We start from the raw sequence: 15,624 nt of genomic DNA, 5'->3' as shown, positions 1-15,624 counted from the left end.
AACAGTTACATAGACATAGTTCAGCGAATAAAAAGTCAGTGGCTACGCTGGCTAGGTCATGTTGTTCGAATGGATGAAAGTGCTTCAGCTCTGAAAGTATTTGATGCAGTACCCGCTGGTGGAAGCCGAGGAAGAGGGAGACCTCCACTCCGATGGAAGGACCAGGTGGAGAGGGACCTGGCTTCGCTTGGTATAACCAATTGGCGCCAAACTGCCAGAAGGGGGGATACGTGGCGCGTTGCTGTGGACTCAGCTTTAACCGCGTAAGCGGTGTCTGCGCCAGTCAAGAAGAAGAAGATTCTCCTTGCCGTCCGCGGGGTGGTGCTTTTGGAGTCGAAAGAACACGCTGCCAACGCCCCATGCCATCTTCCCGAACCTCGCGTAGAGTATGTCGTCTGCCGCTTTATTAATCTGGAGGATATAGCTTTGGATTCTGTCCTCGTTTGAGGATTTCGCCACGCTTAGTACCTTCCAGTCACTAGTCGCTACGTCCGGGTTTTGTCTTTGCAGCAGCCGCAGAGCATGATCCGGGTATACCACTCTAGGTATAATAACCTTTGCTTTGGGCACCGAAGGAATGCTGCTACGGTCCACCACCTCCAATTTGGCGTTTTCCCATAGGTTCGGGAGCGTTTTTGCTGCCTCTTTCACCCATATCAACGACGGGCCGTCCTTACACTTCCGGATCTTGATCCCGGCGAGCCACCCAGCTCCCTCGAAAGTTGGCATGGATGCGCTTGGATCGGAGTCCATCCTTGCGAAGAGGGCTTCCAACTGCTTCATCTCCACTGCTTTCCACCGCTCTTGTGCGATCTATGAGCCCAACGATCAAGTGTCGTTTCGCAATCTCTTCGACCGCCGCCGGTGCTTTGGACGCTGTCGGCTTCTCGTCCGTATGCCTGACTCAATGCGATTCGCAAACGCTGGATTTGAAACATTACACCAATTACGAGTGGCGAAGTGAGCCCGGCCGTTCTTTACCTCCTCTCTGGCCCAAGCCAACCTTTTCTCTTCCTCCTCTTTCAGGTTAGGCTTGCCTTAGAGTAGGCTGCAAATCCCGACCGACGCCTTATAACGCGCCTTTGCCTTCAACCCCTCCATGCTTGGCTTCTTCCGGGGCCCTCTCTTGTTGCCAGAGTTGGAACCCTCGGTCGATAGCTCCAGAGAGCGAAAAAGTTCGTCTTACTTTTCCGTGCTTACGGCGCTTTCCTGAAGTCTTCATGGACTGTGGCACGTAGAGTTGGTTTGGCAGTAACAGTACAACCACCGCTGCTCCCGTTGCAGTGGAGGTGCGGCCGCTGGCGACACAGCTTGTAGTCTCACTGTTCCCGCCGGTGGTAGCAGCCACGCCTCCCATCGACGTTTGGGCTAATATCCTAGCCCGCTCTTTATTCTTCGTTTTGTCCTTCATATTGAGTTTTTAAAAATTCGTGGGACTCTACCCCTAGCGCTTTATACCTATCGCCAGGTACCTCATTAGCAATGGCCAGTGTAGTCCCTCATCCACCCCCTCATGAGGTTGCATGTGGAGCTGACCACCATGACGAGGTGGATGAGGGATTACACCAGCCTTAACTAGGTGACGCCTGCCTGCAATGCAGTGGCTTAGCCCGTCCGTGGACAGCTTAAGACCACTGTACAAGCAACGCCACCCATTGCCCAGTCGACACCCGCACGGAGGGTATAGCTATGAGGAATTCCGTCGACCGATTTCGACGATAAAGCTTATGTAAAAGAACCGCACAGAAAAGGTTTCTTTCTATCTTAAAGGAAAAAGTAAATATTGCTGCAACTTGTTTTGAGAAAAGAAAAACTTATTTTTCTATCTATCTATACTACTATTATAAAGAGGAAAGATTTGTATGTATGTTTGTAATGAATAAACTCAAAAACTACCGTGCCTAATTAAAAACTCTTTCACCATTGGAAAGCTACCTTCTCCCCGTGTAATATGGCTATATTTATTGCTAGAATCTCAACTTTCTGGAAATTGGTTTAAGGTTGATACCCTCACCTCAGTGATGCAAAATCTTTATCTGAAATTGAAAATCGTCTTGCAAGTCATTCTCTTCGCATCGCAATCTTGTGCCAGAGAGTCGAGTATGGAGCGTGTGCAGCGGCTTGAAGAACTAAATACTAGAAATATACAAGCTCGCATTAAGGCGGCGAACTCTGAACGTTCCCAACGCCTTCATAATCAGATAGAAAGACAACGGACACCAAAGCCTAGAGCTCGTAATCTAGTTTTAGCTCATTGTAAATAATTTCGAATTTTCGTCATTTTACTTTTTTAAAATGAACCCACGCAAGAAACGGGAAAAAACATATATACGTATATACGTGTGTAAAAACTTAAATTTTTGAAATGTTTGTTTAAACCAGTGCGAAGCCGGAGCGGTCTGCTAGTATATTATAAAAATAAGTTATTTGTTTTGAATATTAATTGAATTAAAAACACCTCCATAGTTACATATGAACTGAGTTTGATACTCTCATGTTGCACAAAGTATTTTAGCTTTGTTCACATAACGGTAGTTTATATCATCCAGAAATAAAAGAGTCAGATATGGGGTTAAATATATATAAAAACGGTCCACTGCCACGCCCACATAATGGCGGAAACCGAAAACGCATAAAGTGTCATAACTAAGCCATAAATAAAGTTATGAAAGTAAAATTTGGTACAAAGGATCGTATTAGGCAGGGGCGTGGCCCCGCCCCCAAATAGGATTATTGTATATATCTTGCAAATCACAAAAGCTGTATAAACCAAACTTTCTGCAGTCATTTCTTTTAGCCATTTCCGTAAAAAAAGTCCAAATGTGAAAGAAATCGGATAATAACCACGCCCACCTCCCATACAAAGGATAGCTTGAAAATTACTAAAAGTGAGTTACTAAGGAAAAACTTCACCTAGCTCCCATATACTTAATTATGTGCGGGCTTTATTCCGCATATATCGGTTAATATGTGAGATATCTTAGCAAAATTAAGTGAGCATATAGTCTTGGATATAGTGTAGCTTGGTGGGGAAAATGAGTGTAATGTTTTTGTTTTTCTTTTGTTACTATACTACTTTACTAAATAAATTTGTTCATGAAAGAATCGGCATCGGCCGATACTTTACTAACTGGCCGATTAATCGGCATCGGCTTCGGCCAAAAATTGAGTATAAAAAATGTCGAGTGTAGAATTAGTTGCTAATTAAATTATTGCAGAACCGGTTCTAAATGCTGACAAGTATATCAACAACGCACATTTGCATTAAGTGCTGACGATAACGGTAAATAAGAGAATTCGTGCTTTCTACATAAGACCCTTATACAAATCAAATGTTATTTTGCAAACACAAATAAGTTGGCAAGAATTTTTTACAAGTGGGTTTTTTTATGAAATTTGGTATGAGGTGTCTTTATTAGTCGTTTCACAAAACCTATCTTTGGTGAAGATAACTTTAAGAGCGGTCAAAACTTTTGAAGAGAATTCGAATAGTGTGAAATTGTGATGAAAACCCCAAAAAGTCGTATTACCTAAAGACACAAACAGTTGAGAAAGAAATCCTTAGAATGGGATGATGTTTGACTCTACGAAAGGTCATTAACTCCATCTTTTGGGTTATGAAAAACAAAAAAAAACTTTAGCTGCTCGAATTATTATAACACAATTTTGCAAAAGCATTATATTTCAATAACTTTCTGTAGCGGAAACAAATAATAGTCTAATGGCAACCACGCCCATTTCACCAATATTATTTGGGCCTATGTAAAACAGATGGACCAATTTTCATTTAGTGTATCATTTGGAACAATTGTACAAAACATTGTTTTAACTTTTTGTGACGATCTCTATATGAGATTAAGCAAAAAGAAACTACGTCGCTTGTTCTTATGTAATTGTCAAAATGTGGACATTAGGAACTAAAGCATTACGGGAGCTATCAAAAACAAATTTAGCATATACAGTTGATCTCCTTTTTTAACGGTTAAATTACTCGTGCAAAAAAATAAAAATGTTTATATAAAAGTCACTATTAGGACCAAGTTAAGGAAATAATCAATAAAAAAAATTTGTATTTTTTAGTTTAAACCTAATTAAGAATTTATTGAATTCTATTAACAGCAATGGATTTGTGACGTATGGAATTTTGATTTTATTGCAAAAAAGTGTACAATTAAAATAAAAAATTTGTGTAAAATAATAATTGTGTAAAAAAACCATGTAAAAAGGAGATCGACTGTATTGATTATAAGCCAATATAATAAAGCTAAATTCTTGGCCATAACATTCAATTATATGTTAATGTATGAATATATATCTTCGAACTTTAATCATCTCATGCAATTCTGGAGCAGAAGATTAAATTGCAGACATCAATTAATACCGTTAGAAAAATAAATATTTACCAAAAAAATCATGGTGCTTCATATAAAACTGGAACTACTTGTTGTCTTAAATGTAACATATGTACATAGGGAGCTCACAGTTAATTACCATTGCACGGCAAAGACGAAAACAAAATTAGCATATTAAAGCTACCCGCCAGCGGTAAATACAACAGTTGCAACTGAGCAGCGTTGAAGTAACTTTGGAGCAATTCTTCACCAGCGAACAAGCAGCATGCTGCAACACATATTTGGGTTGCTAGCAAAGCTGCTAATTTGTTGCAACCTCATTACAGATGCGACAGGCATAACGAATGCAGCAACCAATGCAACAACAGCTGCGTTCACTAGCATGTTAACAACCACAAGTCAGCACATCAACATGCCACATAACTGGCTACGACGACAGCGGCGGTATTTGCTGTTTGAGAAGGGCACGACATTGGGGGTAAGTAATTAATGGACAGATGTAGCAAGTGTTGTGGGGTTGGTGGCTGCTATAATCTTCGAAATACACATAAACCTATATGTCACATTTGTCGAAATTAATCAAACACAAACTATTTTACTACACCCCTCTGCAATGTAGGTCCAAATATCCTGTGCGAAAGCTATAATACCAGAGCGCCCACGAGGTCTGTATAATATATATGAACTGACCCTTAACTATGCATTGCCCATATCGGTGGATGATCTATGGCCCAAACCAAGGAAATCACATCCGACGACGATGATGAAGACCAAGGCGAAGCAAGTGGCAATGACAAAGCACCATGCACCAACAAATGTAGGAGCAGGGCATACGCAAAAATTAATAAAATTTGGCGGAAGTGAGAGCAATTACAACAACAATACTACCCAGGAAATTTGGCTATCACCGTGGTATGCAACTGCAACCGATTGGCCTGCAGCGGAAAAAACTATGCCAACTTGGTGGCAAGTGCCAGCGCGGCGACGTCAATGGTTCAGCAACGCTCGCAAACAGCAACAACAACAACAATACCGAAAACAATACAGTGTTCGACAGCAACAGGGATTCTCTACACCGTTGCAACAAGCGAAATCATTTACCTTCACACCACGTCAATTGTCAAACAAATTTTCAAAACTACCAGTGGCTGCCCATTTGTCACCGCAACTCCTTGCCATGTGTCCAAGACAAGATGTCTACGGCGGTTGGCAAAACAATGTGCCGCGCTTGTGTGCGGCAGCTGCGAAAACGTTTAGGGGTGGTCGAAAGGGTGTTGGTGTTGTTGAAAACGTTGAAAACAATGATGATGCTGGCCATCAAAGTGTTAAACGTGATGCTGATTTTCATTTTGCCACAAATGCTGAACGTATTTTCTTTGATTTGCTGGCGCAATGGGCACACATGTAAGTACTCCCAGGTATTCATATACATATACATACATATTTATATAGAGCGGTAATTTGTTGCTAGAATTATTGTAGGTGGGAAGCAACAACAACAAACACCCAAGATTACATTCCCTGACGGATCCAACAGTTCAATACTTCGATGCTAAGTACTTAAAAATCATGTAAAAACAATCTGCAGCATTCGCAAAGTATTCGCACGTCGCCAGACACTTCCTTAGACTTTTTCCAAACCCTTAGCGACTCTCTTTTGAACTCAAATATTTCCTCAAAATTGCTTTCTATTTGTACTCAAATATACACCTGAAAACAATACCCTTATTGTTGTTGTCGACCTGCTCCTTTAATTACAATGCTAACTGATTGCATTTAGTTGCTGCCGTCGCTTTAGACACTTACCCTTTATCAACCATGTTCTTTGTTCCTTTTTTCGATACATCAATTTACATTCCTGCGCCTCCGGTGTGTTTTGGCGCCTAATCGCTCGAATTGGCTGCTCACTATCATGCTGTACAAACAATAGTTATAATTACCCACCTCATTACTGTATAATGCGTACCTTCTGTGAATCGCGCTATTTGCTGGCTGCGCGGGGACAATCGCTGTTTCACGATTTGCTACGAATTCTAATCGAGTGAGTATCTTGAATTGAAATTGTATATTTACAAACATAATAACATCAGTTATAACCCTCATTGTTTGAAATGTCACACTGGTAATGTAATGTATGTAAGTGATTGGCCTTGAAGTCGATTAGCCGCTTATAGCCGAATAGATCATAGCGCGCCACTCCTATCTTTCCCTCGCAGTTCTGCGAGAGTTGGAGATCCCAAGTGTAACCTGGTCGCTCTCCACCTGGTCCCTCCAACGCAGTGGAGGCCTTTCCCTTCCTCGACTTCATCCGGCGGGTACCATTCGGACAACATGACCTAGCCAGCATAGCCGCTGTCTTTTTATTCGTTAAACTATCTCAATGGCATCGTATAACTCGTACAGCTTATTGTTCCATCGTCTGCGGTATTCGCCAATGTTCTGAGGACAATAAATCTTGCGCACAATTTTCCTCTCGAAAACTCCTAGTATCGTTTCATCTGCTGTTGACATCGTCCAAGCTTCAGCACCATGAAGCAGGACGGGAACGATATGCGACTTGTAGAGTTTGATTTTGGTTCATCGAGAGAGGACCTTACTTTTTCATAACTAACGGCGCGGTTGTTGCTTCCGATGATATCAATATCATCGGCGTACTCCAGCAGCTGTACATTCTTATAGAAGATTGTACCTTCTCTATTTAGCTCTGCAGCTCGTATAATTTTTTCCAGCATCAAGTTAAAGAAGTCACACGATAGTGAGTCACCTTGTCTGAAACCTCGTTTAGTATCGAACGGTTCGGAGCGGAGCTTCCCAATCATGATAGAGCTTTTGATGTTGCTCAACGTCAACTTACACAGCCGTATTAGTTTCGCGGGGATACCAAATTCAGACATCTCGGCGTAAAGGCAGCTCCTTTACAAGCTGTCCAAAGCAACTTTAAAATCGACAAAAATGTGGTGTGTGTCGATCCTCTTTTCACGGATCTTCTCCAAGATCAGTTGTGGATTTTCCAGGTCTAAAGTCGCACTGATAAGGTCCAATCAGTTTGTTGACGGTGGACTTTAGTCTTTCACACAGTACGCTCGATAGAACCTTATAGGCGATATTATGAAGGCTTATCCCACGGTAATTGGCACAGATTGTGGGATCTCACTTTTTATGGATTGGGCAAAGAACACTGAGATTCCAATCGTTAGTCAAGCTTTCTTTCGACCATATTCTGCACAGAAACTGATGTATGTACCTTATCAGTTCTTCGCCGCCGTATTTAAATGGCTCGGCCAGTAATCTATTAGTCCCGCCGCTTTGTTGCTCTTCAGGCGGGTAATTGCTTTTTGAATTTCTTCATGGTCAGGTAATGGAACATCTATTCCATCGTCATCGATTGGGGAATCGGGTTCCCCATCTCCTGGTGTTGTACTTTCACTGCCATTCAGCAGGTCGGAGAAGTGTTCCCTCCATAATCCCAGTATGTCCTGGACATCGGTTACCAGATTACCACCTTGGTCTCTACATGAGGGTGCTCCGGTGTTGAAACCTTCATTAAGTCGCTTCATTTGTTCATAAAATTTTCGAGCATTTCCTCTATCTGCCAACTTCTCAAGCTCTTCGTACTCACACATTTCGACCTCTTTTTTTTTTAGTATGCTCGCTTCCCTCTTCAGCTCTCGGTATCTATCCCATCTCAGACGTGTTGTGCTCGTTTGCAACTTTGCAAGGTAGGCAGTTTGTTTTCTCTCCGCTGCGAGACGGCAATCCAGCAGCTCGTTTTTTGTCGTTGCTGAAATCCAATTGTTTCGGCTGCTGCGGTACGCAGTGAGTTTGAGATGCCGTTCCACAGTTCCCTTATACCTAGATGCTGATGAGTACTCTCAAAGGGATGGAGTGCAAGTCGAGTAGAGTATTTGTCGGCTGTCTGTTGCGATTGCAGCTTTTCGACGTCGAACATTCTTTGTGTTTGTTGACGCTCGTTCTTTGCTGCACTGAGTCGAGTGCGCATCTTCGCTGCAACCAGATAATGGTCCGAGTCGTTTGGTCCTCGGTGCGTACGAACGTCTAAAACACTGAAGACATGTATTCCGTCTATCACAACATGATCGATTTGGTTACGCGTGTTTCGATCAGGAGACGGCCATGTTGCTTGATGAATTTTCTTGTGCTGGAATCTGGTACTACAGACGACCATATTTCGGACCTCAGTGAAGTCGATCAGCCTCAGGCCGTTTGGCGATGTTTCGTCATGTAGGCTGAATTTTCCGACCGTTGTGCCAAACACACCATCTTTACCAACCCTAGCGTTGAAATCGCCAAGCTAGCCAATCAAATGTTTCTGATTAATCGTCAATCAAGAGGATATATGTGTGTATGTATATTCATAAAAACACTTGGTTCTGCTCACAATATTTTGAAATGCCGCATTGGTAATCTAATGTAATTATTGAGTAAAGTAATTTTTATACTCTCGTAACATGTTGCACAGAGTATTATAGTTTTGTTCACATAACGGTTGTTTGTGTTACCAAGAAATAAAAGAATCAGATATGGGGTTATATATACCAAAGTGATCAGGATAACGAGTGGAGTTGAAATCCGGATGTCTGTCCGTCCGTCCGTCCGTGCAAGCGATAAATTGAGTAAAAATTGAGATATCGTAATGAAACTTGGAACACATGTTCCGTGGGACCGTGAGATGGTTGCTTTCGAAAATGGAAATGCAAAATCGGACCACTGCCACGCCCATAAAATGGCGAAAACCAAAAACAAATAAAGTGTCATAACTAAGTCCTAAATAAAGTTATAACAGTAAAATTTGGAATAAAGAATCGCATTAGGAAGGGGCATATTTGGATGTAATTTCGGTTATTTGTATATATCTCGCAAACCAATGAAGCTATATAAACCAAACTTCCTTCAGTCGATTTTCTTACGTACCCCACCACACACCATGAAAATAGTTGAAATCGGATAATAACCACGCCCACCTCCCATACAAAGGTTAGGTTGAAAATTACTAAAAGTGGGTTAACTCACTAACGAAAAACGTCAGAAACACTAACTTTCACATAAGAAATGGCAGATGGAAGCTGCAGTCAGATTTTCTTACAAAATAGAAAATGGGCGTGGCGTCGCCCACTTATGGGTCAAAAACCATATCTCAGGAACTACTCGACCGATTTCAATGAAACTTGGTTTGTAATAGTTTCCTTACCTCCCAATAATATGTTGTGAAAATTGGCCAAATCGCTTCACAACCACGCCTACTTCCTATATACCAGAACTTTGAAGATGATCTGAATAGTTTACTTTACAATATATAAAGTAAGCACTAGTGAAGATATCGGTGCAGAACTTTGCACAAATACTACGTTTATAGTGTGGCAGCCCCATTCTAAAAATCGCCAAAATCGGACCAGAGGTTTTCAAGGCCCCATATATCGAACATCAGGACCTCGGTGCTTCTAACCTATTATTAGAGTTTCCAACTTACAATGGACTTTATACAATATATATGACGAATATGTGGGTCAAATTGTGTATTATATAATATTAATTAAGTTAAATAAATAAATTGCGAGAGTATAAAATGTTCGGTTACACCCGAACTTAGCCCTTCCTTACTTGTTATGTAATCTAATTGTTGCGATGTATTACAATTTGATGTAATTTAATTACTGAACAATTTATTTATTGTGCAGTAAATTTGATACTTACTTTATTTTTTTATTAAATTGTATTAATTTATGCAGCTCATGATAATCGTTTTCCATATTTTTGAGTTAAATGTAATTAAATCTCCCGAACTGCCCACAAATACATCTTTTGCATGCCATTCTTTTTTTTTTTTTGAACGTCCATGCACAAGTATTGTCCATTTTAATGGTACGTATGGAATGTCAGTTCGGACAGAAAACTTGTTTAAATTCGTCATATGTACATATGTATGTGCTCACACACATATCTATATAATATAACAAATCATACAGCTAAGGGCCACTTCGAGCGCTCTATGATTCTACGTGTTTATTTTTGTAATTGTTCCCTGCCACTTGGAAAAGAACTTAAAACAATAAATATCGATACTACTAATCATTCCTTAATTTTTCATTGAAAATTATAAAAAAAATGTATTATTGTCAGTTGTCAGCAGAGTTTAAAAAACTGCCAGCAGTTTCATTTAATTTTTTTGCTTCTTGTATTGCTGTTGCTTTCGATCATGATCATAAGTCGTAGCAGCAGCAAGTGTCGACTTTCGGCAGTCATCGGCAGTCGCAGTCGCAAAAACTAAAGTACTCGACTGTTTGCTGATTTTGATTTCTTTTTCTTTTGCTTTCGGTGAATAGCAGCTAGCATCGACTATTTGCTTTATGTGATTTTATAGTGCCTGCAGCCTGGTTTTTTTGGAAATATCTTGCAAACTACCAAAGCTATATAAACCAAACTTTCTGCAGCCATTTCCCTTACGTATCCGATCATAAACCATGAAAATAGGTAAAGTCGACTTCTGCTATTTGGACTGCAGTTTTTTAAACACTGGTTGTCAGTATTACTTCACCTAATTTAAATATTACTGAAAGTTCACAAGCCGACTGTTTTAACATACAATTATATCACAAAATGAAATATAAATGGGTAATTTTTATATTAAACATTCAGTGTATTATAATTTTTAACCGTAATAAATGTTGGATATTTTAATTTAAAAGCCCAAAAATTTGTATTTTGTCTGATCTGGCAACAATGCAAAATGTTATAAAAAAATGCAAATTTTGAAGCGCTCTCACACTGGAATATGTTGGACATCCCTTTTGCCCTGGTTTACGAAAGATCCCGAAAAAGGAAAACGCAAAGTATGTGATTTTTTTAACATTTCTGAAATGGAGGATGGAGTCATATGTAGAAGTTCACGTAAGTGAGGAAAGTTTCTGACTGTCATTCACTTGGGAGTGGCCAGGAACGATTCTTTTACATGTGGCTCAAGCAGCTCACGACTTCCGGTCTTAGACCAAGTATCCTCAGGGTAGCCAACAGACATCCGTTTGGAGGCGAGCTAAAGTGAGAAGGCGAAACCCGCCTATGCGGTTGTGCGTAGGGTTTGGGACCCACCACGTAAAAACACCCCCCAATGAAAAAGAAAAAACAGCCTCGGATGAGAGACCCCAATTTTGATGACGACCACTGCAAACGTTTAAAGGACTACGAAATAAGGGCATGCACCTGGAATGTCCGGACCCTTAATTGGGAAGGTGCCTCTGCCCAGCTGGTTGATGTCCTCGTAAGAGTAAAGGCTGACATCACCGTAATCCAAGAAATGCGATGGACGGGACAAGGACGGAAGAAGGTGGGTCCTTGTGACATCTACTACAGCGGCCATATAAAGGAGCGCAAATTCGGTGTGGGATTCGTGGTGGGAGAGAGACTCCGTCGTCGAGTCCTGGCATTCACTCCGGTGGATGAACGTCTAGCCACAATCCGCATCAAAGCGAGGTTCTTCAACATATCGCTGATTTGCGCCCACGCCCCGACGGAAGAGAAGGACGAAGTGATCAAAGATACCTTCTATGAGCGCCTAGAACGTACCTATGAGCGCTGCCCCCGCCACGATGTCAAAATCGTGCTTGGCGATTTCAACGCTAGGGTGGGTAAAGAAGGTGTCTTTGGCACAACAGTCGGAAAATTCAGCCTCCATGACGAAACATCACCAAACGGTCTGAGGCTGATCGACTTCGCCAGGGCCCGAAATATGGTCGTCTGTAGTACTAGATTCCAGCATAAGAAAATCCATCAAGCTACTTGGCTGTCCCCGGATCGAATCACTCGCAACCAGATCGATCATGTTGTGATAGATGGACGAAATGTCTCCAGTGTTTTTGATGTGCGTACGCTTCGTGGTCCCAACATCGACTCGGACCACTATCTTGCAGCAGCTAAGATACGCACCCGCCTCTGTGTAGAAAAGCGCACACGTCAACAAACACAAGGAAGGTTCGACATCGAGAAGCTGCAATCACAACCGACAGCCGAACGATTTTCTACTCGACTTGCACTCTCTGAGAGCACTCATCAGCATCTCGGTATAAGGGATCTGTGGGACGGCATATCAAACTCCTTACGTACAGCTGCAACCGAAACCATTGGTTTTCGGAAAAGTCAAAAAAACAGCTGGTATGACGAGGATTGTCGACTCGCAGTGGAGAGAAAACAGATGTTGCGATCGACCGCAACACGAGCGGGATGGGAAAGATACCGAGAGCTGAAGAGGGAAGCTGAAGGGGGAAGCGAGACGCATTTGCAGACAAAAAAAGAAAGAGGCTGAAATACGTGAGTATGAAGAGCTTGACAAGCTGGACGACAGGGGTAATGCTCGAAAATTTTACGAAAAGATCCGGCGACTAACCGAAGGTTTCAAGACCGGAGCACACTCCTGTAGGACCCCCAGAGGTGATCTAGTTATTGATGACCAGAGTATACTGAGTTTGTGGAGGGAACACTTCTCCAGCCTGCTGAAAGGCAGTGAAAGTACAACACCACGAGATGGCGAACCCGATTTCCCAATCGACGACGATGGAGCAGATGTTCCATTGCCCGACCGTGAAGAAATTCGAATAGCAATTACCCGCTTGAAGAACAATAAGGCGGCGGGTGCCGATGGATTACCGGCCGAGCTATTCAAATACGGCGGCGAAGAGCTGATAAGCCAATTACCGTGGGATAAGCCTCCTCAACATCGCGTATAAGGTTCTGTCGAGCGTATTGTGTGAAAGACTAAAGCCCACCGTCAACAAACTGATTGGACCTTATCAGTGTGGCTTTAGACCTGGAAAATCAACAACGGACCAGATATTCACCATGCGCCAATTTTGGAGAAGACCCGTGAAAATAGGATCGACACACACCATCTCTTTGTCGACTTTAAAGCTGCTTTCGACAGCACGAAAAGGAGCTGACTTTATGCCGCGATGTCTGATTTTGGTATGCCCGCAAAAATAATACGACTGTGTAAGCTGACGTTGAGCAACACCAAAAGCTCCGTCAGGATCGGGAAGGACCTCTCCGGGCCGTTCGATACCAGACGAGGTTTTCTGACAAGGTGACTCACTCTCGTGTGATTTCTTTAACTTGATGCTGGAGAAAATAATACGAGCTGCAGAGCTAAACAGAGAAGGTACAATCTTCTATAAGAGTGTACAGCTACTGGCGTACGCCGATGATATCGATATCATTGGAAACAACACCCGCGCCGTTAGTTCTGCTTTCTCCAGACTGGATAAGGAAGCGAAGCGTATGGGTCTGGTGGTGAACGAGGACAAGACGAAATACCTCCTGTCGTCAAACAAACAGTCAGCGCATTCGCGTCTTGGCTCCCACGTCACTGTTGACAGTCATAACTTTGAAGTTGTAGATAATTTCGTCTACCTGGGAACCAGCATTAACAGCAATAACAATGTCAGCCTGGAAATCCAACGCAGAATCACTCTTGCCAACAGGTGCTACTATGGACTAAGTAGGCAATTGAAAAGTAAAGTCCTCTCTCGACGAACAAAAACCAAACTCTACAAGTCTCTCATCATTCCCGTCCTACTTTACGGTGCAGAAGCGTGGACGATGTCAACATCCGATGAGACGGCACTAGGAGTTTTCGAGAGAAAGGTTTTGCGGAAGATTTATGGTCCCTTAAGAATTGGCAACGGCGAATACCGCAGACGATGGCACGATGAGCTGTATGTGTTATTCGACGACATATACATAGTCCAGCGAATAAAAAAACAGCGGCTACGCTGGCTAGGACGTGTTGTTCGAATGGATGAAGGTGATCCAGCTCTGAAAGTATTCGATGCAGTACCCGCTGGTGGAAGCAGAGGAAGAGGGAGACCTCCACTGCGATGGAAGGACCAGGTGGAGAGGGACCTGGCTTCGCTTGGAATAACCAATTGGAGGCAAACTGCCAGAAGGAGAGATGCGTGGCGCGCTGTTTTGGACTCGGCTATAACCGCGTAAGCGGTGTCTACGCCAGTCAAGAAGAAGAAGAAAATGGACCATTGCAAGGTGGAAAATGGGTTTAAATAGCCGCAGCTAAACGCAGTTGAAGTGGAGGATGACAGGAATAACTTCATAGAGAAAGCGTAATAAGTAGAGTGTTATTGAGGGGGAAGCAGACATCTTTCTATGTATGCAAATGTGTGGGAATCAGAGATCTGCCCAAGTGCACCGCCATCAAAATAAACCGCGTGTTTACTCGCATATTTTCATACTTGTTTATCAAAAACACTCAGCCAAATATGTCGCGATGGTTTTAACACTGACAGAATTTTTCCACTTAGCTCAAAGCAGTTAAATAAACACTTAACTCTCTTCTGCTTATTCATGTTATTATTTAAGCTGAGCGACAACACAGAAAAGGCCATTTGAGTAAATGATGTGATTATTGAGTTCATCTAAGTTGTTATCCTTTCATCTAGTTTGTTATCCTTTGCACGGTCGTTTTATGTGTATTGTATGTGATTTACAACGTGGCAGATTGGGCAGCCGAATATGCTACCATGCATGTGCTAAAAACCCTGTAAGAAGCAGCTGATGGTCAAATGATTAACAAAACAAAAGTTAGCGTTTATGTGCATAGACAAGAAATAATTATCACTTTTTCCAAACTTTGTCTATGTTAAAAAAGGATATAAATATTTTAATTCTACACGCTAAAAATTTTTTTCAATTCTAACTATCATATGAACAGTCCAATTATTGAATGTTCCAAAACGAATTACACAATTGCGTCAGCTACATATAACAACAAAAAAGTTTACAGTTCCTAATAAGCAACGCACAAAAAACTGAAGCACGACAAATCAACAATACAATAGTAAACACTCAAGTACACGCGCTACTGGTGATGAGTGTTTCTTGCTTTTTCCTTTGCTGGTCATGACTCATGAGTAACATCGGCAGTTGTCAGTGAAAATCAAAAACAAGAGTGTGTAAAACAAATACAAGTATTATGCAATAGCAACTAGGGATGCAAACGATGTATCGATGTTTTTGAAACATCGATGTTTTCGTCAAAAAGCATCGCTCTATTTGGATACGCTTTATTACATTGGAATTCGATTTTTGTAAAATACGGAGAATTCGGTAAGAGAATGTGCGCTTGGACAATACTGCGGTTACTTTTATGATTTATTTATACAATTTATTATTCTGGCGTAGGCTACTGTGTTAGATCAGAGATTCAAATTACTGCATTTTAAATATGTTATGGCTAAGAGAAATGCTTTTTTTG

The 15,624-nt window shown here is 41.7% G+C and overlaps 1 protein-coding gene across 4 annotated transcripts in view; it reads left to right on the top strand.

Moving 5' to 3' along the window:
* The window catches only part of LOC105219910 (uncharacterized), a 48,178-nt gene that overhangs the window by 16,072 nt on the left and 16,482 nt on the right, over nucleotides 1–15,624 (top strand). Inside the window, exons 1-3 of one of the 4 annotated variants that reach the window (XM_011196259.3) lie at nucleotides 4,166–4,830; nucleotides 4,972–5,756; nucleotides 6,283–7,460. In XM_011196259.3, coding sequence (XP_011194561.2) covers nucleotides 4,618–4,830; nucleotides 4,972–5,756; nucleotides 6,283–6,397 — 1,113 coding nt within the window. In that variant the 5' untranslated portion in view covers nucleotides 4,166–4,617 and the 3' untranslated portion in view covers nucleotides 6,398–7,460. Of the gene's footprint in view, nucleotides 1–4,165; nucleotides 4,831–4,971; nucleotides 5,757–6,282; nucleotides 7,461–15,624 lie in introns of those variants that run through there. The other 3 variants (XM_054227503.1, XM_054227502.1, XM_054227501.1) reach the window with 3 other exon arrangements.

The sequence above is a fragment of the Zeugodacus cucurbitae genome, chromosome 3 (assembly GCF_028554725.1).
Source record: "Zeugodacus cucurbitae isolate PBARC_wt_2022May chromosome 3, idZeuCucr1.2, whole genome shotgun sequence".
NCBI lineage: Eukaryota > Metazoa > Arthropoda > Insecta > Diptera > Tephritidae > Zeugodacus > Zeugodacus cucurbitae.
Note: the sequence above shows the minus strand (reverse complement) of the source record. Positions and strands in the feature narration are given on the sequence as shown.